Genomic DNA, 25,122 nt, shown 5'->3' with positions numbered 1-25,122 from the left:
GCTGAAAAGTTGAAGCAGAACCTGCGCTCGAACGACTCACGAGCTGTGTGGCAAGGGCTCAAGGCCGCCACCAACTACAAGCCCCCACCGCAACACGCTTCACCCAGCTCTGAGTTAGCTGAAGAACTAAGCAGATTCTAGAGAAAGGCTGAGCCCGGGGGACACCCAACATCTCCTACCCTCCCCCCAGTCCACGCGAATAGTGACACAAGTAGCGAAGACCCACTCCCTCTGGAGGTGGGCGAGGCTGATGTCCGGCGCCTCCTGTCCAAGCTAAAGGCCAGGAAAGCCTCGGGCCCCGACGGTGTGTCTCTAGCCTGCCTCAAGACCTGTTCGTGGCAACTTGCTCCCATCCTTTCCGCAATCTTCAGTAAGTCACTGACAGAGGGCAGAGTCCCTGCGTGCTACAAGAGGTCCACCATCGTACCCGTGCCAAAGAAACAAAGCATCTCGGACCTCAACAACTTCAGGCCTGTGGCCCTGACGTCTGTCATCATGAAGTCACTAGAGAGAGTGGTCTTATCCATCCTCAAGCTATCCACCCTGCCCCTTCTGGACCCTCTCCAGTTTGCCTACAGGGCAAATAGGTCCACTGATGACGCCTTAAACATCTGCCTGGAATACATCCTTAACCACCTCGACAGACCAGATGCGTATGCCAGAGTACTGCTACTAGACTTCAGCTCGGCTTTTAACACCATATGCCCACACATCCTTCAGAATGTCCTGGCCACACTTGGGGTCCACTCCACCCTACGCTTATGGATCACAGATTTTCTTACTAAGAGATCCCAAGTTGTCAGACTGGGGGACATCTACTCCAGAGAAATGACAACCAACACAGGGGCACCCCAGGGCTGCGTCCTGTCCCCACTGCTGTTCTGCCTCTACACAAACAACTGTAGATCCACAGCGGATTCTGTCAAAGTCATAAAATTTGCTGACGACACTACCATTGTTGGTCTCGTCACCAAAGACAATATCCAGGAGTATGAGCAGCAGGTGGAGTGAATATGCCACTGGTGCATAGAGAACAGTCTGGTGCTCAACACAGCCAAAACTGTCGAGCTAATAATTGACTTTAGGAAATCCGCTCCCACTCCACCTCCCATCTACATCGACGGTGCCGAGGTGGCCAGAGTGCCCTGTGCTCGCCTTCTGGGCACCACCATCTCCAGAGATCTCAGTTGGAAGGCCAACATTACGGCAACCCAGCGGAAGGCCCAGCAGAGGCTGTTCTTCCTCCGCCAACTGCGGAAGTTCGGCATGGCGCAGGAGATTCTAACATGCTTCTATTCCGCCACCATCGAATCGATCCTCTGCTCCTCCATCTTGGTCTGGTATGCGGGAGCCACTGCCAGTGACAGACACAAACTACAGAGGATCATCAAGTCGGCGGAGAGGATCATTGGGAGACCTCTGCCTCCACTTGATCTCCTGTATAACACAAGACTGGGTGCCAGGGCGCTGAAGATCGCAAGTGACTAGAGTTGAGCTGAAATTTTCGTAATTTCGCATTACTATAATTACGCATGCGAAATTTGCGATTACGATGCGAAATTAGCGTAGCGAAATTGCCATTAAAATCGTAATTGAAAATACCGTAAGCGTAATTTTCAACGCGAAATTTCGCGTTTCGTTCATGCCGTAATTTCGCATTAAACGCTACCGTAATTTCGCGTTAAACCGTAACGCTCCGTATAATATAAAAAAGCCGCCGACTTTAAGGGTTAATAGCAAAGCCCCCTTAAATGCTAAGAGCCTCAAATTTGGAGAATATATTAAGGAGATCAGGAGGAATAAGAGGAAAAATTTTTTTTTCAAAAAGACCTTATAGTTTTTGAGAAAATCGATGTTAAAGTTTCAAAGTAAAAATGTATACATTTAAAAACCCGCCGACTTTAACGGTTAATAGCAAAGCCTGCTTAAAGTTTAGGAACACCAAATTCCTAGGGTATATTAAGGGGATCAGTGGGAATAAGAGGAAAAAATGTTTTTTCAAAAACACCTTATAGTTTTTGAGAAAATCGATTTTTAAGTTTCAAGGGCAAAAATGTCTTTTAAATGCGGAAAATGTCAGTTTTTTTTGCACAGGTAACAATAGTGTATTATTTTCATAGATTCCCCCAAGTGGGAAGAGTTTTACTTACTTCGTTCTGAGTGTGGGAAATATAAAAAAAAAACGACGTGGGGTCCCCCCTCCCAGACCTCTTTAACCCCTTGTCCCCCATGCAGGCTGGGATAGCCAGAATGCGGAGCACCGGCCGCGTGGGGCTCCGCACCCTGACTATACCAGCCCGCATGGTCCATGGATTGGGGGGTCTCGGAAGGGGAGGGGCAGCCAAGCTTTCCCCTCCCCCTCCGAGCCCTTGTCCAATCCAAGGACAAGGGGCTCTTCTCCACCTCCGATGGGCGGTGGAGGTGGAGGCCGCGATTTCCTGGGTGGGGGGTTCATGGTGGAATCTGGGAGTCCCCTTTAAAAAGGGGTCCCCCAGATGCCCACCCCCCTCCCAGGAGAAATGAGTATAGAGGTACTTGTAGTACCCCTTACCCATTTCCTTTAAGAGTTAAAAGTAAATAAACACACAAACACATAGAAAAAGTATTTTAATTGAACAAAAAACATAACCACGAAAAAAGTCCTTTAATATTCTTAATTAACCATTAATACTTACCTGTCCCTTTAAATAAATGATCCCACGCAATATCCTCGGAAATGTTCTATCAGTTACAATGTAACAAAGTTATTACAATATAACAACTTTGTTACATTGTAACTACGCCGCACCCGACGTCACTCACCGCCGCCGCCGCCGCCGCGTCTGCGCTGCAGGACCCGACAGAGCTCTGAGCTATAGCTCAGAGCTCTCGAAAGCATCTTTGTATTTGGGCTCCAAGGAGCCCCATTGGTCCTTAGCAGACCAATGGGGTTCCTTCTGATTTGAAGGAACCCCATTGGTCTGCTAAGGACCAATGGGGCTCCTTGGAGCCCAAATACAAAGATGCTTCTCAGAGCTCTGAGCTATATAGCTCAGAGCTCTGTCGGGTCCGTGCAGGACGCTAAGTCCCCGCCGGCTCCGCTGCCCTCCCCGCCTCTCCCACATGTCACCCACATGTCACCCACATGTGGGTGACATGTGGGTGACAGATGTGGGCGGGGTGGACAGCGGGAGCTGCGGGGACTTAGCGTCCTGCACGGACGCGTATGCGGCGGCTGAGCGGCGAGTGGCGTCGGGTGCGGCGTAGTTACAATGTAACAAAGTTGTTACATTGTAATAACTTTGTTACATTGTAACTGATAGAACATTTCCGAGGATATTGCGAGGGATCATTTATTTAAAGGGACAGGTAAGTATTAATGGTTAATTAAGAATATTAAAGGACTTTTTTCGTGGTTATGTTTTTTGTTCAATTAAAATACTTTTTCTAAGTGTCTGTGTGTTTATTTACTTTAACTCTTAAAGGAAATGGGTATGGGGTACAAGTACCTCTATACTCATTTCTCCTGGGAGGGGGGGTGGGCATCTGGGGGACCCCTTTTTAAAGGGGACTCCCAGATTCCACCATGAACCTCCCCCCCAGGAAATCGCGGCCTCCACCTCCACCGCCCATCGGAGGTGGAGAAGAGCCCCTTGTCCTTGGATTGGACAAGGGCTCGGAGGGGGAGGGGAAAGCTTGGCTGCCCCTCCCCTTCCGAGACCCCCCAATCCATGGACCATGCGGGCTGGTATAGTCAGGGTGCGGAGCCCCACGCGGCCGGTGCTCCGCATTCTGGCTATCCCAGCCTGCATGGGGGACAAGGGGTTAAAGAGGTCTGGGAGGGGGGACCCCACGTCGTTTTTTTTTTATATTTCCCACACTCAGAACGAAGTAAGTAAAACTCTTCCCACTTGGGGGAATCTATGAAAATAATACACTATTGTTACCTGTGCAAAAAAAAGTTCTACTTACAAGATAGAAGAAATAATGCGCATTTCAGCGGGCAGAACCCCGCTCTAACTCCCCTTGGCGATCTGTCCTTCCGCTTCTGTGGCCAGCAGTGCGTACTCCGTTGAACTGATGCTCGTCTCGCTAGAGGGTGGGCGGGGTCAGGTTTCTGGCGTGCCTACAGCGTCATTACGCGTTTCGGCGCTCTGCGCCTTCGTCAGATGACGCTGGAGGCATTGGCACGCCCTATGTATCCACAGCCATCGCCTTGGTAACGGCGGCGGCTGCATACAGAGGATTCTACTATGTACGCTTAGCGCACATCTTAAAATTCATGCAGATAAATTTATTATGCACGCTTAATGTGCATCTGGGGGCGCAGAGCGCCGAAACGCGTAATGACGCTGTAGGCACGCCAGAAACCTGACCCCGCCCACCCTCTAGCGAGACGAGCATCAGTTCAACGGAGTACGCACTGCTGGCCACAGAAGCGGAAGGACAGATCGCCAAGGGGAGTTAGAGCGGGGTTCTCCCCGCTGAAATGCGCATTATTTCTTCTATCTTGTAAGTAGAACTTGTTTTTGCGAATAAAAACTTTTATACAGTAATGCACTATGGAGCGCTCCTTTTCCACTTAGATTGCTACACACCCCCAAAAACCAGGAGCAGAGCCGTGCATGCAATTCCAGCACTTTGCAAGTTGTGGGAAACAGTTGTATTCAGTGTGCGAGCGCGAAGAAATTTATTGAGACCTGTGCAAAAAAACCTGACATTTTCCGCATTTAAAAGACATTTTCGCCCTTGAAACTTAAAAATCGATTTTCTCAAAAACTATAAGGTCTTTTTGAAAAAAAAAATTTCCCTCTTATTCCCACTGATCCCCTTAATATACCCTGGGAATTTGGTGTTCCTAAACTTTAAGCAGGCTTTGCTATTAACCGTTAAAGTCGGCGGGTTTTTAAATGTTTACATTTTTCCTTTGAAACTTTAACATCGATTTTCTCAAAAACTATAAGGTCTTTTTGAAAAAACAAATTTCCCTCTTATTCCTCCTGATCTCCTTAATATATTCTCCAAATTTGAGGCTCTTAGCATTTAAGGGGGCTTTGCTATTAACCCTTAAAGTCGGCGGCTTTTTTATATTATACGGAGCGTTACGGTTTAACGCGAAATTACGATAGCGTTTAATGCGAAATTACGGCATGATACGACTGTAATGCGAAAATTACGCGAAATTTCGCGAAATCCTTCTTCATTACGATTATGTACTTACGGCCATAATCGTAATTACACTAATTACGCGAAATTTCGCAAAATCGTAATTAGGTCATTACGCTCATCTCTACAAGTGACCCCTCGCACCCAGGCCACGGGTTCTTCTCCCCACTACCATTGGGCAGGAGACTTCGGGCCATCCCCACTAAGACCACCAGACACAAGAACTCCTTCTTTCCTGCAGCCGTCAGCCTCCTGAACTCCTGTAACATTCTCCCACCCTCTATCTGTGCCTTACCACCTGCACAGTAGCGGTCTGTAATAAATACGCTTTTCAAAGCAACCTGCCATCACTCCTAACTGATTGGACTTTGTCCCTGCACCCTGGTTAGACTCCAGCAGCGTCCTGGAATAAATGCATACGTCCGCTGAATGTATATTTGTGTACATACACTTCCTCTTTCCTTAGTGCAATATGTTCCTGAGTACGATGTTTTTACTGTTTGTCCTTATTGTATTGCACTGTATTTGTGATGCTCTTCTCTGCCTATGTACCTCTCAGAGCTATGTATTGTGCCAAACCCAGTTCCGGGCACGACCCAGTCATGCTTGGCGAAATAAAACTATTCTGATTCTGATTCTATACGCAGCTGAGGTGTCACAATATCCCACTGAGGACGCCTGGGCTCGTATCTGATCTATCAATAATGGAGATTTACGTTTAGGTCCCTTTCATACTTACAGTGTTGCTCATGCTACTCATCCCACTGCAGAGTCAATGGAATCTCCTCTAGTGTCCGGTGCAGCTTCTGAACTGGCCGCTAGAGCCCTGGGGGAGAGTTCAGAAGCAGCACGGGACGCTAGAGGATGCAAGCCAGAGCAAGGACTGGTAACTATACCTTCTGCAGCATTCTCCAACACACATTACCCACTGGCCCCCACAAACATCACATATGGTATATCACCTGTAAATAGGCCGACTCCCCACTTTACACTAAAAATGTGGGTGTCTGCCAATCCCCAGTGATATATGTTATTCTGTCTTTCATGCATTTATTTGATTTTACTTTGGGCTATACTGTTTATTTCTTACTGTTTTTGTCACTATTCTGTCATTTTCCATTTTGTCATATATAAATAATATAAAATCATTTAGGCTATCTCCATTTTCTGAATATTAAACCAGCCTGTTTACAGTAGCCACTGTCTATATAATCTTCTCCAAAGAGCAACCCGCAAGGATCCCTAACAAGGACTATCGAAAGGGAGATGAGACAAACTCTCCACCTGCCTTTACACCTGTGGATAACTTGCTTTTTTCATCAATTTATTCATGCTCCCAGTATTTATTTCATGCCTTTTTTCTGACATTTTCTGAACCTAACTCCCCTTTATTTACAGATACGTTGTGGTGTCAACTTTGCATTACAACAGATCAGAGCCAGGCTGAGGCAGAGGCTGGATAGTCTTCTGCCTCTGGGCACACGGCTGTAAGGGTGCAGGGAGGAGACTGACATCTATCCTACCTCTCTCTCCGGGGGGGGGGGGGGGGGGGCGCTAAAGGGCACATCTGGTTATTCATAATTGGGAGGGCAGGAGGGTTGTTAGGGGCACATCTGGATACTAAACAGGGGATGGAAGGAAGGGGGGAGCACATATGGGTACCATACTGGGGGGGGGGGGGCGAGGAGAGCTACCATACTGAGGTGGGAGGGGGGAGCACTAAGGAGGGAGGTAATATTGGGGGCATGTTTGCCACCTATACTGGGCCGGGCACAGTTCGGGGGGGGGGGGGTGCAGTTTGGCATCTCTGCCTCAAGTGCTGGAGAATCTCGTTCCTACTCTGCAACAGATAAGTCTCCTCCCTCCTTTTGGAACTCCATCCCTAAATCTATCACACTCGCCAAACGTTGACGTTTTCAGATACCACTTAAAGTCTCCCTTTCCCTCTTCAGGCATCATATAATCTGATTTTATCCAGTTACAGGTCCATCATTGTTTCCTCCAAGCTATGAGGAATGACACAAAATTCCATCCTATAGTATCCTCATGAATTCATATAGTGTTGACACCTTCTGCAGCACTAAACAGAGTACAAAGTCATGTCAAAGTCATGAGGAACTCAATATCTAATCCCTGCCATAGTCTAAAGCTAGACATTCACTTATCAATTTTCATGTTCAATTTACTTTTATATTTGATTCTTAAAAGTAAGGCTGAAAGTCAAAATTCTGTTGATCAACCAGCATGGAAAATTTTAGTCGATTGCACATGAATTGGCTGTCATTTTAGCTACTTTTGATCAACTGAAGATCAATTAAATGTTACTGAACATATGCTTTGACACTGATCTCACTACAACTTTGAGTGATTGAAACAAATATTAGAACAATAATTTGGATGAAAAAAATGGATTGTTCTATGGATCAATCAGAACTTTAGGAATGTGTGGCTAGTTATATCCTAACCTGTTAAAGCCTCGTACAGATGCTGGAGGACTATTATCTTGCAGGGAACAGAACCCAATTCCTTGGGTGACAGTGCAGGACTGAAACTGTATACCCGCGCCAATAGCCTACAAGCTAGCATAGTGTGCTGTTGTTATGGGAAGGGGGTGATACAGAGCAGCATAGAGTAAGTTGGGGGGGGGGGGGGTAGAAGAACAATGTTCCTGTCAAGTGCTTGGTCAAAGTGATCTGTTAGGCTTATTGCTGGCCGTGTCATGAGTGAAATTGGGGGTAGCTGTTCAAGCACTATATTCTAGGAAGAAGAGGCCCAAACCGGCTGCCTCAAGCTAGAACCATCCAGTGTGTGTACAAGACGTAATTCTTGTAGGAACTGATCTACTTATCAGTATTTTTTGGGATATATATCTTACCAACTTCTCTTATCTCGTGTGTCCTTCTTACTCCCTTTGACTGTAAGGTCATATGGGCAAGTCTCACTATTGCTCTTATTGTATCATTGTATTGCTTTATCTGCTGACTGTGGCTTCTATATGTACTTTGTACACAGAGTATTAGACAACTTTGCTTTATCTGTATTCCCCTTGTTTGTTTATGTAGCTTGCTTTCAGTATATTTATTTATACATTGTCATGGAATATTTTACTGCTCTATAAATCAGTAATTATAATAGTAATAATAACCCTGATGAACTTGAACCAGCACAACCAGTAGACCGATTAAATAAAGTCTACCTTGAAGCAGCACACACTTTTTACGGTCACTGGACTCAATTTACAGTAGGATTACCAGACTTGAGCCAGTGCCTGGACTCAATCTAGTGCCATGTGCCTTCCATGTAACTCCTCTTGGTTCTCTCTCGTGTCTGCCTGTTATGTCACTGTGGATCAGTAACTAATCAGAAAAAGCTGTAAAAGGACCTGAGCACCTTTGGGACAAAGCATCAACCGAAATCTCCCTCTAAGAGAGGTTTGTAAATAAAATGAGTCAGGGAAGGGGGAGGGGGTGCAGCATGCTGCTCTGTAGCCCTCTGTCTTTATCCTGGCCTCTATCTTCTCCATGGAGATCCTCAGCTGCAACAGTTTGAAACGCCTGCAGCTGGGACACATGCTCCTTGGCCGCTGCAATGCATTGGCCGGGAGCAAGCTACACAGTCGTGAGCACCTGCTGGCCTCCCTGGAGAAGATGGTGGAGCACATGAAGACTAGGTGGCTGTTAGACAGCAGCCTGTCGAAGGTAAGAAATACCTGCCATCCCCCTACACAGCTTATTCTATTCATGAACCACCCTTGGGAGAGGTTTGTTTTATATATTTTGTCCCGAAGGTGCTCAGTAGCCTATAGGTTCCTGGCTTCCTATAATGCACTCCTGGTTTATAAGCTCAGTTCTCTTGCCAGCTTTAATGTTAAAGGGATACTGTAGGGGGGTCAGGGGAAAATGAGTTGAACTTACCCGGGGCTTCTAACGGTCCTCCGCAGACATCCTGTGTTGGCGCAGCCACTCACCGATGCTCCGGCCCCGCCTCCAGTTCACTTCTGGAATTTCAGACTTTAAAGTCTGAAATCCACTGTGCCTGCGTTGCCGTGTCCTCGATCCCGCTGATGTCATCAAGAGCACACAGCGCAGGCCCAGTATGGTCTGTGTCTGCGCAGTACACTCCTGGTGACATCAGCGGGAGCGGGGACACGGGCGTGCAGGCGCAGTGGTTTTCTGACTTTAAAGTCAGAAATTCCAGAAGTGAACTGGAGGCGGGGCCGGAGCATCGGTGAGTGGCTGCGCCAACACAGGATGTCTGCGGGGGACCATTAGAAGCCCCGGGTAAGTTCAGCTTATTTCCCCCCGACCCCCCTACAGTATCCCTTTAAGTGGTTCAGTACCTCAGTTATCCAGTGGTCCTGTAGTTCTATCCCAAGTCATCTCCAAGACCCGATTTATACTTTTAGTGCCCCCAGGCCAACTTTCTTATTGCCACCCTTCCATGTGCAGCAGTGTCCTCCCATTCCATGTGCAGCCCTCTCATCCATATGAAATATCCATGCACAGCAGCCCTTCCGTTTCATGTACAGCTCCTTGTGCAGCAGCTTCCCTCTTATATGTGTTGTTCCCCATTTACAACCTCTCATTTCAATTTGCAGCCTCCTCCTCCTCCATATGCAGCAACCCCTCTTCATTATCCAGCTGCCCAGGGCCTGTGCCTCTGTGGCCTTCCCAGAAACCCGTCACTGGTCATCCTACAATCCTGCCTTGTCATGAACCTGGCTCACCCTGCAAACCTGTTCCGACTTAAACTTGGTATCCTGTTCTTGAACCTGAGCAACCTGTTTATCTGTTTTGACCTTGGCCTTCTCTCAGACTTTGTTTGCCTCCTACTTTGCCGCATCGTCTGCCTAGAAACCGACTATCCTTGTCCGTCACCTGCCTAGACCGCTAAATTGTTTTTAGAGTTTGCTTCTGAACTTAACTTGAAATTTGTTTTGGCTAAAAATCAACAGTTGCACCCAGCAACCACCAGGCCTGATTACTTGCTGACCGGGCATTCCATGATTCCTGCATCCTTGGGATCTACTCATGCTGTAGTCAGCCAGGTGCCCAACTACCAAGCCTGATTACTTGCTGACCGGGCATTCCATGATTCCGGCACCTTGGGATCTACGCATGCTGTAGTCAGCCAGGTGCCCAACTACCACTGACCAAATTAACTAATATGCCGTGGTTAAGTACTCTCTGGTGCAGTACTGAGGGATTTTTCGGCAAATGTTTGGAAGATTGTAATACCTATACCCAATCTTCCAATTATCTACTCAATTGTTTAGGTACATTTCACAATGCACTATTGTGATCCACACAACAGAACCTTTTCATTTACTGATAGAGAAATTGGGAATACAATCCAAAGAACCCGAGGTGAAAATAAACTGATGAGATAAACTATTGTATTTATCCTCCTCCACCCAAAAATTACTTTTTTAGATATCCCATGGGTTTATTTTTTTTACAAAGTATATTGAATGTTTTGTTTCCTCTGCTCAGTAGCAGCCTTATAAGTGTCAAAAAGGTCATTAGTTCATGTATTTTTTCTCCCTCTGCTTTTAGAAGTTGTATTCTGACAGGAAAACATTTATGGCTGCAATCTGCTTATCAATGATGTTTACTATATTCCCAACAAGGTACAGACAAGACAGAAGCTGTCACTTCCATGCCTAATCATTAACTTTTACGGGCACCAAAGTAAAACAGCCTGGTTATTAATACGTTGTGCACTGTACATACACATGTTTATCTCATCATGTCACATGTCGCCGCGGGTACATGTTAAATAAGAAAATGGGATGTTGGCTTACCTTGTATGTGCCGCACTGTAGGGGCAGAGTCAGAGTAGAAGGGAAATGTGACAGCCATGAATAGCACTTGTTGATCCTGGAAACACAAGAGATATTTATATATGTATATATTTGTGTGTGTAAAAGCAACAAAAATAGAACAGTCTCAAGAAGGCATATGCAACAAGAATAACCAACACTACCAGAAACACCGGGATATTTCACGGCTTCCTAGACCCTAAAATGTAGCTTTTGTGATAATAAGCAGGGCTGCTTGCAAATTTTTGTATCAAAAATGCTATTGTCGACTTCGAAAATATATTAGCGAAAAATTCATAATTTTTTCCCAATTTGAATTTTCGCAAAAAAAATTGCCTAAAAATGTCACCAAAATTGTCAGAATTTTCATCTAAATTGTCATTCATTAGTTAAGAGCAAATTACTTTCTAAAGCTAAAGAAAACAACAAAAAAAGTGAAAAAATCACACCTTTTAAAGTGAACAACCGCTAAAAGCGTAAAAAATCATAACTATCCTAAAAAATTATTTTTGACGGTTGAATTCTACATTATTTTTGTGAAAATTAATGCGAAAATAATATATCTGCCTTTTTTTGCTCATCACTGATAATAAGACATGGACAAAGTTTACTTGCCATCTAGAAACGGTGATCTCAAAGAGTACTGTCAACTAGGAAAGAGGAGTTCAAACTCTGAACCTTGGTACAGTTAATGGTTTCAAGATGAATTTAAAGACCATTTTCAGATTTTTTTTTACCCCCCCCCCCATATACTATGAAAACATTAGTTATATTCATTTAAAAATGTGTAGATACCTTTATTTTGCCAGGTTTTCTCAAAGTCATGTGACTTGCAGTGCAATCCTCTTCTGTTGGTGCATCAAAGTGACCAGTTACTTGCTCAGATGGTTTGTGATTAACCTGGCCAATCATTCTCCTTATCATTATAGGCCAAGGAGGAGAGGCTTGACACAGGGTGCTACTCATCCTCCCTCCTGCACTGTCAGATTACATTTAAGGGGCCCATACACTAGTTGATTTCAGCCATCGATCGATCGCAAATCGATTCTATGAAATCAGCCAATCAATCGATTTGCGGACGATTTCGATCGATTTGATCTATCTGACAGGATGGAAAATCTAGGTTGATCTGCTCCTGGCAGCAGATCAATGGCCCATATTATTGCATTGAATCTAATGATCCAATAATGCATTTAGATCAATTTTAAATTGATTTCATTCTGAAATCTATTGGAAATCTGTTCCTAGTGAGTGGCACGCATCAGTTAGATTCCTGTCAGATTAGACTTGACAGGGATCTGACAGAAATGTGTCTGATGGTCAAATCTGCTGCAAATCTATAAGTCTATGGCCACCTTTAGGTCTGTGCAGGAGGAGTGACTCTGACTAGGGTCTATACCAGGCCAGTGCAGCCCATAAAGACCGCCTCAGCAAGAGAATGTAGAGTGAATCCAGAGTGTGTGCAGAAGCCACCCAATGTCTACTAAAGAGCCTGTATGCCAGATCTTTAGAGCCTGAGCACACTAGTCTGTTCACTTTTCAGCAGCACATCAATGTTACAGATGCTGAGAAGCAGACACAAGCTTGTTAGTGTGCTCATGCCCTTAGCGAATCCTGATGCCCAAGTGACCCCAAAGTGCATTGCTCTCCCCACTCACCCCAACCGCAGGAAGCTGCTATTTTTGTGTGCCGATCATTGTCCCTCTGTCCCCTCCATAGCATCCAGTGTGAAAAACAAAATTGTGCAAAAAAACAAAAAAAAAAGCAAAATCAAGTTTATCTACAAAACTGTAAGTAATATCACAATCATAAGGGCAGGTTCACATGGACGTTTTTCTGGCATTAAACATGGTGTTTTACAAGTAACATTTTTAGGGATCTACTGCCCTCCCATGCAAGTGAATGGGAGCATTTAGTACAAGCTTTTGCAGGCTTTTATGAAAGTCTGGCAGTTGATCCCGGCCTCAAAGGCAACATGTAGCTTCTAGAAGTTGTTTGCTGTTGCTGGAATTGCATTTAACCCTCCTGGCGGTTTGCTAAAAAATCGCCAGGAGGCAGCAAATCTTTTTATTTTTATTTTTTTTTTTTCATGTAGCGAGACAAAGTCTCGCTACATGATAGCCTCTGCTCAGCGGCATCCCCCCAGCCCCTCCGATCGCCGCCGGCGATCAGGAGATCCCGTTCAAAGAACGGGATCTCCTGGAGGGCTTCCCCCGTCGCCATGGCGACGGGGCGGGATGACGTCACCGACGTCATCGACGTCGTGACGTCAAAGGGGATTCCTATCCACCCCATAGAGCTGCCTGGCACTGATTGGCCAGGCAGCGCACGGGGTCTGGGGGGGCGGCTGCGGCGCGACGGATAGCGGCGGATCGGCGGGTAGCGGCGATGATCGGGCACTGCACGCAGCTAGCAAAGTGCTAGCTGCGTGCAGCAAAAAAAAAATTATGCAGATCGGCCCAGCGGGGCCTGAGCGGTGCCTTCCGGCGGCATAGCCCGAGCTCAGCTCGGGCTTACCGCCAGGAAGGTTAATAACCCAGCAAAAGCCACTGAAAGTCAGCAATAGCCCAAATCCCAGCCCTTTCCTTATACCCACTTCCTGCAAAAGCCACCAAATGCCCAGAAAACACTCCCCTGAAAGCCCTTCAAAAGACAATTTAAAAACTTTAGCTGTTAAATGCTGGCGTTCTTGAAAAAAAATAAAAATACACAGCATTTGAACAAGATGCTGAGCAGAAGCTCAGCAGAAGCCCGTGTGAACCAGCCCTAATAGCAAAAGTTATGGTAAAATTTGTTAAATGGCCCATTACGATCAGCACTAGTACTGTAAAGCGGTTAGTTAGGCCCGGTTCACATTGCGTTTATGAGCCAAAAGGATCCAGTGAGCGGATCCGGTCTCCGCTTCACCGGATCCGGATGGCTCTGTCCGTGGCCCGGTTTACATAGTGAAAACGGATCTGATCAATGATTGATCGGATCCGTTATCTCTCGGCAATACATACCTAATCTTCCGTAGCAGCCAGCGGTAGAGGTTTCCTCTTCTTCCGCTGTGACTACACAGCGCGTCAGGTGACTAGTCACATGACGCGTCATGTAGTTACATGACGCTGAAGAAGACAAGAGCCTCTACTGCCGGCTGGTACGGAAAATTAGGTATGTATAAACCTTCCCTAGCCCACCCACCCACCCAGCTGCTGCACCCTCCTCTCACCCTCCCGTCGCTCTGGTTCGCGTCGGCCCATGCCCCCATCCCCTGTGGAACAGTCTGTTTCTTCACTAGTGTGAATAAACGTTCCGTTTTACATTGCCCCAATGCTGCTGCATTTTTTGTCCGGATCTGTTCTGCTAAGCAGAGCGGTCCGGAAAATTAGGGCCTGCAGCAATTTTTAGGTCCGGGGACCGGAACGTATGGAACGTATCCGTACCAATGGACGTATGTGAATGGATCCACAGGTTAACATTGGATCCTTTCACATCCATTCCATTTGTACAGTATACGTTCCGGTTACGTTCCGGAAAAAAACGCTAATGTGAACCTGGCCTTAGAGTGCCATCCAACGATGGGAAACTATACAATATTATGGGTTACTGCACTTGTGATTCCTCCTTTGCACTGCATTGTATAAAGTGCCCATACAGTTTTTTCTTTGTCTCAGGGAGAGATTACTCGATGATTGAAAGACCAGAATTCAGCACACAAGTTTTCCATTTGGAATAGACTTATGGAATTTACAGTGCATGCACACTTCTGTTTCCAGTTGAAGCTTGTTGGATAATACAAAATATTATCATCAAATGGTCTCATCTAGGATCATGAGTTGTTTGGTTTGAAGTAAATAGATATTTGTACATACTTGGACTTTGCTTCTAATTTATTTGTTTTAATCATATTCGTACTTTTACTTTTTATTATATTTAGTCTCCTTTTAACTCTTTCACGGCTTTTGGTCTCAGCGTGAGATGAAGAGTCCAGTTTAACTAAGAGAAATTGGGAGACTGAGGACAGTTTATATTTTTATATTACATTGCAATCTTTATGGGTTTACATTAAGCAATTCAAATAAGTGACACTCATGCTAACCTAGAAATAAAAAAACACACATATAAGTAGATAAATACTAGTTCTACTTATATAACCTATGTATTGCACTGTCCATGTTATGATTCCTGTGAATTTTATAAAGGAAAAGCAGAGAATCCTATTCTAGACAGTTTCCATCTTGGTTACCTTTGAATGAAGCTAATTCTGACATCATTACCTCCCTCTCTCTTTTTTCTCCTCTTGCTAATTGTGTATTCGTTACCCGCCCTCCTCCCAGAGTCTTCATACACTCCCACTGAGGTCTATACTAGGAAGTGCACTGTCTTATGTCATTAGAAGGAGGGGGAAATAAAGGGAAGAGGAGGAATATATTATAGATAAAAAGACCCCCTAGCATGCAACTGTTTTGCCAGTCAATGGCAATGGCAATTAAAGGGCCAGTGCTCCTAAGGTATGTGATAACGCCAAATCATAACAGCAGAAAAAGTTTTGAACATTTTGAATGCAGGATAAGCATCTTTATCACTTAATATACTCAGACCAGTTGCTGTTGAAATGTGATTTTTATGGTGACAATCCCGCTTTTACAATTGTAAGGGTAAAAAAAAAAAGTTCAACTTACCTGGGGCCTCCACCTGCCCACAGAGACATCCTGTGCCCGCACCGGGACAAAACAATCCTCCGGTTCCTGCCGCGGCTCACTTCCTGGCTTGTGTAACTTTAATGTCACAGTTCACTGCGCATGCGCAGCCCTGGCCGTGCGTGTCCTTGCTCCAGCTGACGTCTCCAAGAGCTTTCTTTCAGGAAGCTCCCGGCGACAGCAGGAGTGAGGACGTGCACAGCCAGGGCTGCGCATGCGCAGTGGACTGTGACATTCAAGTTACAAAAACCAGGAATTGAGCCGTGGTGGGGACCGAAGGATCGTTTTGTCCCGGTGTGGGCACAGGACAACATTTTTTTTCCCTTACAGTACTCCTTTAAATATGCTCCACAGTATTTCAGGCATAACATTTTCTGTTGGATGCAGGGGTGCTGCTCAGTGGCGTATCTAGAGGGGTGAAGGCATGGCTCATGCCATGGCTCCAAAGCACCATGGGTGCTATGCCTGCCCCCTCATCTCTCATGCTGCACCTCCATACTGGGGGACGCCCCTCACTACCTATACTGGGAAGCTATTTATACGGGGGGACACCTCTCAATACCTTTACTGAGGGAACACCTCTTACCACCTATAGTGGGGGCTTCTTATAGTGAGGGACAAATCTCACCAACTAAACTAGGGGGCTACTTATACTAGGGAACAACTCTCACTACCTATACTGGGGAACACCTGTCACTACCTATACTGGAGGGGAGCTACTTATACTGGGACACACACACCCGTCACAACTGAGAGGACACCTCTCCCACCTATACTGGGGGGGGGGATACTTATACTGAGGGACACCACATTACCTATACTGAGGGGCACATTGGCTGCCTTTACTGGGGGTGACCACCTATACTGAGGAGACACCTTGGCTACCCATATTGAGGGTGACTACCCATCCTCTGGGGACACTTTAAGTACTAATACTGTGGGGCGGCTAGCTACCTTTACTGGGGGGGAAAACCTTGGCTACCTATACTGGGGGTGACTTCCTATACTGGAGGGACACATTAGCTGCCAATACTGAGCGTGACTACCTATACTGGGGGGACAGACCTTGGCTACCTATACTGGGGGTGACTGCCTAAACTGGATGGACACATTAGCTGCCTATACTGAGCATGACTACCTATACTGGGGGACAGACCTTGGCTACCTATACTGGGGGTGACTACCTATACTGGAGGGACACATTAGCTGCCTATACTGGGCGTGACTACCTATACTGGGGAGATGCCTGGCTACCTATACTGGGTGTGACTACTTATTCTCTGGGGACGCTCTGACTACTCATAGTGGGTCTGACTACTTATACTAGGGGTGGCTAGCTACCTACACTGGGGGGGACAAGCCTTAGCTACCAATACTGGGGGTGGTTACCTTTATGGGAGAACAACTTTGGCTATCAATTATTACAGGAGAAGGGGCCTCTGACTGGGGGGGAAAAGCACAAATTTTGTGCTACTTGAGGCCACAAAACAGCACCCCGGTTGTAATAGTAACAGGACTAATTTTTTATTATAGGCTTCCCTAATACTGTTCGTTTGAAGGTAGTGCTGCAGTTACGATTAAAAAAAGTGCCGTCATCTTCCATAGTAATTTACAGAGCATATATAGTCTTGTCACTAACTGTCGCTCAGAGAAGCTCGCAATCTAATCCCTATCATAGCCATCTGTCCATGGTAGGGCCAATTTTAGGAAAAGCCAAATAACGTATCTGTATCTTTTGAGGGTGTGGGAGGAAACAGGAGCGCACAGAGGTAACCCATGCAGACACGAGGAGAACATAAAAACTATGCAGAGCTTTGGCTGGCATAATATGGCGTAGCAACCTTTCTCTGCTGTACTGCTGAGGGGAGAAGGTGGAATTTAATAAAGACGAGAGTATTAAAATGACGCTTTCTTCATTCATTGCATTACGCTGCTATAATTAGGATTACAATCACATGCATGGTATCAAAATACTCCTCAAAGGCAGCAAAAGCCCATCAGAACTGTACCAATATATCTGTGGATGTTCTCGCTATACAGCCTAATATTAAACATGTGTTCTGTACACCCCTAGGCTATTTATTTAGCATTTTAGTTTAGTTTACATATTGTGATTAGTATTAAAAATAGATATGTATTATGAGGGTCATATAAAGTATCACTTATAAATATTTCATGTTTGGCGCTCCATCTGCTAATCTTGACTAATTTGCATTCTGTGAGCAGAAACAAGTTTTACTTTACTGCTTCAGCAAGCAAGACTCCGACATTAACAACCCAAGTTTCCTGCCTTGCTAAATGATAATAAAGCCATATTGTGCTCTATGGAGATATCTTATTTTTACTACACAGCAGTAAACAATACCCCCCTCTTGTACTATACAAGGCTTGGCAGTGAAACCAGGCAAATCTCCAGACGAATATCTATTTTTCATTTGTAATATTTGAAATTTTCCTCTTTGAAAATATTTTTTAAATACACGTTTTTTAATTTAAAAAAATCCATTAAAACATCCCCTCACAATTCAAACATCTGTTTTTCTGACTGCATTTATTAAAAAATGTATTTTTAGGTCGGTTTTACACTTATTTTTTGCATTGTGATGAGATGCTCCCGCCGCATCGCAATGCAAAAAATGTCAATCATATGACCCTGCAGCAGAGTGCGCTGACAAGATCATAGGCATAGCACCGCCCCCCGCTCAGTGATGTACTCCCTGCTGGACAGGAAATACGTCCCTAGGATTCCCATTGGTCTGGGCATACATCACAATGCACGCTCTCCGTTGTTTACACTATGTGCGTTGCCCATAGACTTGCATTACCCCAAGCTCCATGCCTTAAACGCGGACAGGGCCGGCGCTACCATTGAGGCAAAGGGGGCAATTGCCCCAGGGCCCCAGAGCTTGTAGGGGCCCCCAGTGGCTACATGAGGAAAAAAAATTCAAAACGACCTTATAGTTTTTGAGAAAATCGATTTTAAAGTTTCAAAGGAAAAAAAATATACATTTAAAAACCAGCGGACTTTAATGGTTAATAGCACATCCACCTTAAATGCTAGAAACCCTAAATTTTCAGGATATGTTAAGGAGATCGTTGGGAATAAGAGGAAAATACAATTTTTCAAAAAGACCATATAGTTTTTGAGAAAATCGATTTTAAAGTTTCGAAGGAAAAAAGTATGCTTTTAAATGCGGTAAATGTCACTTTTCGAAGCAAACCTAACGGTAGTGTACTTTTACATGCATCAAAAGAAAGAGCAATAAATTTCCTGATGGGGTTTCCAGGGGGTCCATACGCTTTGGCCAGGGATCGCTATACAGCCGCAATATGGCTGTATGAAGATCCCTGGCATTTTTTCCTATTTTCCCAATTTTTTTTTTATGTTTAGATTGTGGGAATTTTTTTTTAATTATGTGGCGTCCTCCCTCCTGAAACTTTTTAACCCCTTGTCCCCCATGCAGGCTGGGGTAGCCAGAATGTGGAGCTCCGACCGATTGGGGCTTTACACCCTGACTATACCATCTGCAAAAAAGGTCCCTTAATGCCGATTTTTGTTCCGGGGTATCTGTTGGGGGGCCCCCCAGGTTTATTTTGCCCTGGGGCCCCATTGTTGCTTAAACCGGCCCTGAACGCGGAGCTTGCCCTTTCCAACAATTTAATTTCATTGAATTTTCGAAACCTAAAAAACAAGTACAAACAAGTACCACATAGATTAAGGCATACATAGAACATCAGTCATTGGTACAGCATAAATCAGAACAACAACAACAACAAATAACATTTGTAAAGCGCTTTTCTCCCGTGGGACTCAAAGCGCATAAGCATGGCTCCGACCATCGTGGTACAGAGGAAGAATTTTATAAATCTGGAAATGCCAGGCTAAACAGGTGGCTTTTCAGTCTGGATTTGAATAGCTCCAGGGATGGTGCTGTCTTTACTGGGTGTGGTAGGGAGTTCCAAAGAGTAGGGGCAGCATGACAGAAGGCTCTGTCTCCAGATTGTTTGAGGTGCACTCTGGGAGTGACCAAGTTTATAGAACTTGCTGATCTGAGGTTGTGAGAGGTGTGGTGCAGCTTCAGCAAGTCCTTCATGTATCCAGGGCCCAGATTGTGCAGGGATTTGAATGTCAGCAGTCCAATCTTGAAGAGTATTCTCCATTCTACTGGTAGCCAGTGCAGTGAGCGAAGGATCGGTGTAATGTGACAGTGGCGAGGCTGGTTTGTTAGCAATCTGGCAGCAGCATTCTGCACTAATTGCAGGCGACGCAGGTCTTTTTTGGGGAGGCCAGCATAAAGGGCATTGCAGTAGTCCAGCCGTGATGTGATGAAGGCGTGGACTAGGGTTTGAAGATCCTCTGGGGGAATCAGATGTTTAATCTTTGCAATGTTCTTCAGATGAAAGAAGGAAGATTTAACTACAGATGAAATTTGGTTTCTGAAACTCAATTCCCCATCGATTAGTACGCCAAGGCTGCGCACAAGGTTGGAGCTGTTTATGTCTGAATTCCCAATCCTGATTGGTGTTGCTTTAGGATAGAGCTGTTTTGATGGCGAGCACTGGCTTTGGACAAACAGGACCTCAGTTTTGTCAGCATTCAGTTTCAACCAGTTATCATTCATCCATGCCTGAAGCTCAGCTAAGCAAGAGTTTATTTTTGGGGTAGGGTCTGTTCCACCAGGTTTGTAGGACAGGTATAGCTGTGTGTCATCGGCGTAGCAGTGGTACGTCAGGCCATGTCGTTGGATAAGTGTACCGAGTGGCAACATGTAGATTGCAAACAGCAGAGGGGATAGGATTGATCCTTGTGGCACTCCGAATTGTAGAGGTGCAGGTTTGGACATTATAGGTCCTAGGGATACTCTCTGTGTTCTGTCAGTCAGGAATGATCTGAACCACTGGATGACTGATCCACTGATGCCACAGTACTCCTGCAGTCTGTTAAGCAGGATTTCATGGTCAACTGTATCAAAAGCAGCTGAGAGATCCACCAGGATTAGGATGGAGCATTCCCCTCTGTCCCTTGCCATGAGAACAAGGAATGTATACTAATAACAGTAGTACTACAAGTAATCTGAAATAGTAATATACTGTGTCTCTATGTCCTGTCCCTGTGTGTGTGTGTGTCCCTGCGTTTGTGCTACTGCACATGTGCAGCAGGGACAGCCTGGAACAGGAACAGGATGGGCCAGGGGGCCGGCCAGGTGGGCGGGTGTGCACACAATGCCCAGGCGGGCGGGATATGTAAGTATATATATTATATAAATTATATTTTATAACATCAAATTTCCTTGATTAATAGCAGGCAATGAGATACGTTACTGTATACATCCTTATGTTAATAGTTATAGCCAAGGCTATACCAATGCGGGAGCAGAGAAAACAGAATAAGAGAGGAACTAAGACCTGGTCCACACTAGGTCCGGAAACGTATCCGTGGCTGCGTTTTTCAAACCTGATGGAAAACGGAGTCCCGGATACTAATGTTTAAAATAGCAACCAGCCTCACCCAAGTAAAAAACGGATCCGTCTGCGTTTGCAGGGACCAGTTTTCAAAACCTGAACGGAAGGTCCGGATCTGCTGCATTTTCACGCAACGGATCAGGACCACGGATACACGCAGGGGTAATGAAAGCAATGAGAAAACGCATCTCCAGCTCCACAGGCAAAAAACGGATGTGAAAACGGATAGCCTGAGCTTTATGATTGGGCCAAAAAAAATCCTCCCACTCCTTCCTAATGATAGAGACGTTTTCTGTCAGGGAAAAACTGAACGGAAACTGATGCAAAACTGATGCACTTTCATCAGTTTGCAGTACGGTGGGTACTTCCCCCAATCTTCCCCTGATCCGGACTGCAGTGTCCGTCCTGCAACTGTGTCTAGTGTGGACCTAGCCTTAGGGAAAAAGAGAACAAAAGGGGGGGGGGGGGGTAAGAAGAGGAAGGAAGAAAAGAGAAAAGTCTCCAATACTTGCCTCTATAGATCAGGGTCGCTAATGAAATTTTCAAACGAAATAAACTTCAATTGCTTTTGCAGCCCCTTGCGGTAAAATAGGGTATCGCAATGCAGGTTTCACCTGCAAGTGGAAAAGGGGCCTTAAAGTGAACCTTAACTTGACCACTTGAGGACCGCGGTGTTAAACCCCCCTAGTGACCAGGCCATTTTTACTTGGGCCACTGCAGCTTTAAAGGGAAGGTTCAGGGAAAGAGAAAAAAAATAAAAATCCATATCCACTTACCTGGGGCTTCCTCCAGCCCGTGGAAGGCAGGAGTTGCCCTTGCCGCTGCTCCGCAGGCTCCCGTGCGCAGGCACAGTAGTTCTGCTCCTGCGCAGTACAGCCCGGAGGACGTCCGATGACGTTAGCGCGCCCGCGTGAAACGCAGAAGAGCCCGTCTTTGGAGCACAGAAGAGCCGACCTGGCAGCTGGCCTGGCCAGGCCAGGTCGGCCACCGGAGACCACCGGGAGCCTCCGGAGCGGCGGCGAGGGCACCTCCTGCCTTCCACGGGCTGGAGGAATCCCCAGGTAAGTGGATATGGATTTTTATTTTTTTGTTCTCCCTCCCTGAACCTTCCCTTTAAGGCAAAGCTGCAGGGCCGCACAACACAGCACACAAGTGATTCCCCCCTCTTTTTCCCCCCACCAACAGAGCTCTCTGTTGCTGGGGTCTGATCGCCCCCACATTGTTTATTTTTTTCTTATCAATATTTATTTAATGTATTTTCAAATAAATTTTACTTTTTTTTCCCCTTATTCCCGTCTCTCCCTCCTTCCCCCCAGCCAGCCAATCATGCGATCAGCTGTCATAAGCTTCAGCCTATGAGAGCCGATCGCTCTCCTGTGGGCCAGGGGGACAGCCGTGTCACACAAGTAAGTGAAACTTTTTTTTTACTTGGGTTAAGGTTCCCTTTAAGCATACAGCAGTTTATTTAAAAACAAAAATGCTGGGTGCAGCAGTACATTGTTGTTGTCTCCCTCCTCCTTTCACAGGCCCAGTTTACATGGCCAGCTGCCAGCATCTTTTTTAGACAATGCTAAAAGCTTTTCTGCTTAGGAGAAAATGCGTTTTGGATTGGTTCCCGTTGTTCGATTGGCGCATCGCACCGTTAGTAAGGAGTGTTACCTTAGCAACGTTAAGTTACATTTACTCCAGTATTGCAGACTGTGCTAATATACAGTGACCAGATTTTTCTGGGTCCAACCTGGGGCGGGGGACGGATGGGGGGGAGGTGTTCGCGGCGCGGGCGTGGCCATGACATTGTATAGGCGGAGCGTAACCGTAACCCCAAAGCAGCAAATATAGCCAACTATGACCATTAAATAATAAATGCAGCAACAGTTACCCCAGACACCAGAAAATAAATGCAATTTGGGCAACATTTCACCAGAAAACAAACGCAATTTGGGCAACATTTCAGCAGAAAACAAATGCAATTTGGGCAACATTTCAGCATTTCAGGGGGGGAGGGGGGGGGGGGTTTGAATAAGGGAAATAGCTTTCCTCACTGATGAGTATCTTTCGGAGTCCTCATCCACCCCTCTCGGTGGGAGTCCCACAAGGTTCGGTCCTTGGCCCCCTACTGTTCACCCTATACACATCCTCCATTGGCAAGGTTATCTCCTCCATGGGTTTTAACTATCATCTGTATGCAGATGACACCCAGATCTACCTCCACACCCCTGACATATCCACCACTACCATGGACAAGGTCTGCTCCTGTCTATCAGCCATCTCCTCCTGGATGTCCGCTAGGTTCCTGAAACTAAACCTAGACAAAACGGAATTTATGATCTTCCCACCCCGGACATCCATAAACCTCCCAGATGTACATGTCACTGTTAACCACACTACCATTCACCCTACGTCTCAAGCCCGCTGTCTGGGTGTCACCCTGGACTCCGCACTCTCCTTCGCTCCCCACATCCAAAACCTCACAAAGTCCTGCAACTTGCACCTTCGTAACATCTGTAAGATTCGCCCTTTCCTGACCTCTGCCTCCACCAAACTCCTCATCCATGCCCTCATAATTTCCCGCCTTGACTACTGCAATGCCCTGCTGTCTGGTCTCCCTATGACCCAAACAGCCCCACTGCAGTCCATCATGAATGCAGCAGCCAGAATTATCCACTGCTCCCATCGCTCCACCATGGCGGATCCCCTCCTTGAATCCCTCCACTGGCTTCCTATCCAGTCCAGAATCAGATTCAAGATACTGTGTCTGACCTACAAATCTGTCCACAAAACCTGTCCAACCTACATTTCCGATCTTACTCAGAGGTACACACCTAGCCGCTCACTCCGCTCTTCCAATGAACTTCGCCTAACCGCCCCCCGCATCACCCAGTCCCATGCACGCCTCCAGGACTTCTCAAGAGCTGCTCCAACACTATGGAACTCCCTACCTCCACCCATTAGGGCAGCCCCCTCCTTCAACATCTTCAAGAAAGCCCTCAAAACTCACCTTTTCACTCTGGCTTACTACCCCTCACAAGTGCTCTAAACCCACAGCTGAACTCTGGTCTCCTACCCTTCGTGTCCCTACCTCTCCCTTTTGATTGTAAGCCCTTGGGCAGGGTCCTCCTCCTTTTGTGTCCAACCTGATCATGCACCTCCATTACTGTGAACCCATGCTATGCATCTGAGTGAACCTAACTTGCATAATCTCCATGCTCTATCCAGTGACTGACTAAGCATTACCTTGTACTCATACTGTGCTGCATGATCTGATCTTTCTTGTATTCAGTTATTGTCATTTTGCTGTATGTCACCCCTAAATATTGTATGTATCCCTATTTATTGCCCAGCGCTGCGTAATATGTTGGTGCTTTATAAATACAACAAATAAATAAATAAATTTAACAACAAACCGGTATCTATATCTAACAATACTCCATACTCCATATGGAATAGCACAGTACAGCCAAATGTGAGAAATGCTTTGCAAAACCGTCTTTGGCTGGAACTAAGTTTCCCCATTAGGCTCTTTGTTACAGTCAGTAAAACTATTCATCAATACTGCATACATGACAAATGAAATGATGATGCTGGGAACTCTTTATACCTGCAGTCCTGTCCTCAGCTGACCCCAGTCTTGCAACATTTCAGCCTTTATTTATGACAGTTGGGCTCATGTATCAAAGTGTCCATAAGAACTTATTGTAATACTGGTAATATTATACCGTACAGTATGAATATCTGCATTAAGCATTGGTGCAAGGCTTACTACTGGAATATGTCCTAACCAAATAGCTGTGGTTTGTAAGGTATGATACCACAATATGTCTGGCTTAGGCTGAGGGTGCAGCGTGATTAGGAGCGCTGCCGATTTCTACCTATGCTGAGCCTTCGCTGGTGGACTTTGGAATATTATAACATTTGAAAAAAGCAACTTCTATGCATAAAAGCAAGTTCAGACAGAAATCTGCACTGGAAAAATATGGCAATGATAAGCTATGGAGCAACGCAGTGGGCCTG

At 45.8% G+C, this 25,122-nt stretch overlaps 1 protein-coding gene across 5 annotated transcripts in view; it reads right to left on the bottom strand.

The window, feature by feature from the left end:
• Nucleotides 1–25,122, bottom strand: part of TLK1 (tousled like kinase 1) — a 525,870-nt gene that overhangs the window by 262,235 nt on the left and 238,513 nt on the right. For all 5 annotated transcript variants that reach the window (XM_068245535.1, XM_068245537.1, XM_068245536.1 and 2 more), the window contains one exon: nucleotides 10,949–11,024. In XM_068245535.1, the coding sequence (XP_068101636.1) occupies nucleotides 10,949–11,006 (58 nt within the window). In that variant the 5' untranslated portion in view covers nucleotides 11,007–11,024. The remainder of the gene's footprint in view (nucleotides 1–10,948; nucleotides 11,025–25,122) is intronic.

Source organism: Hyperolius riggenbachi, chromosome 7 (genome assembly GCF_040937935.1).
Source record: "Hyperolius riggenbachi isolate aHypRig1 chromosome 7, aHypRig1.pri, whole genome shotgun sequence".
In the NCBI taxonomy this organism is placed as follows: domain Eukaryota; kingdom Metazoa; phylum Chordata; class Amphibia; order Anura; family Hyperoliidae; genus Hyperolius; species Hyperolius riggenbachi.
The sequence above is the reverse complement of the archived record's forward strand: the minus strand, read 5'-3'. Positions and strand labels throughout refer to the sequence as shown.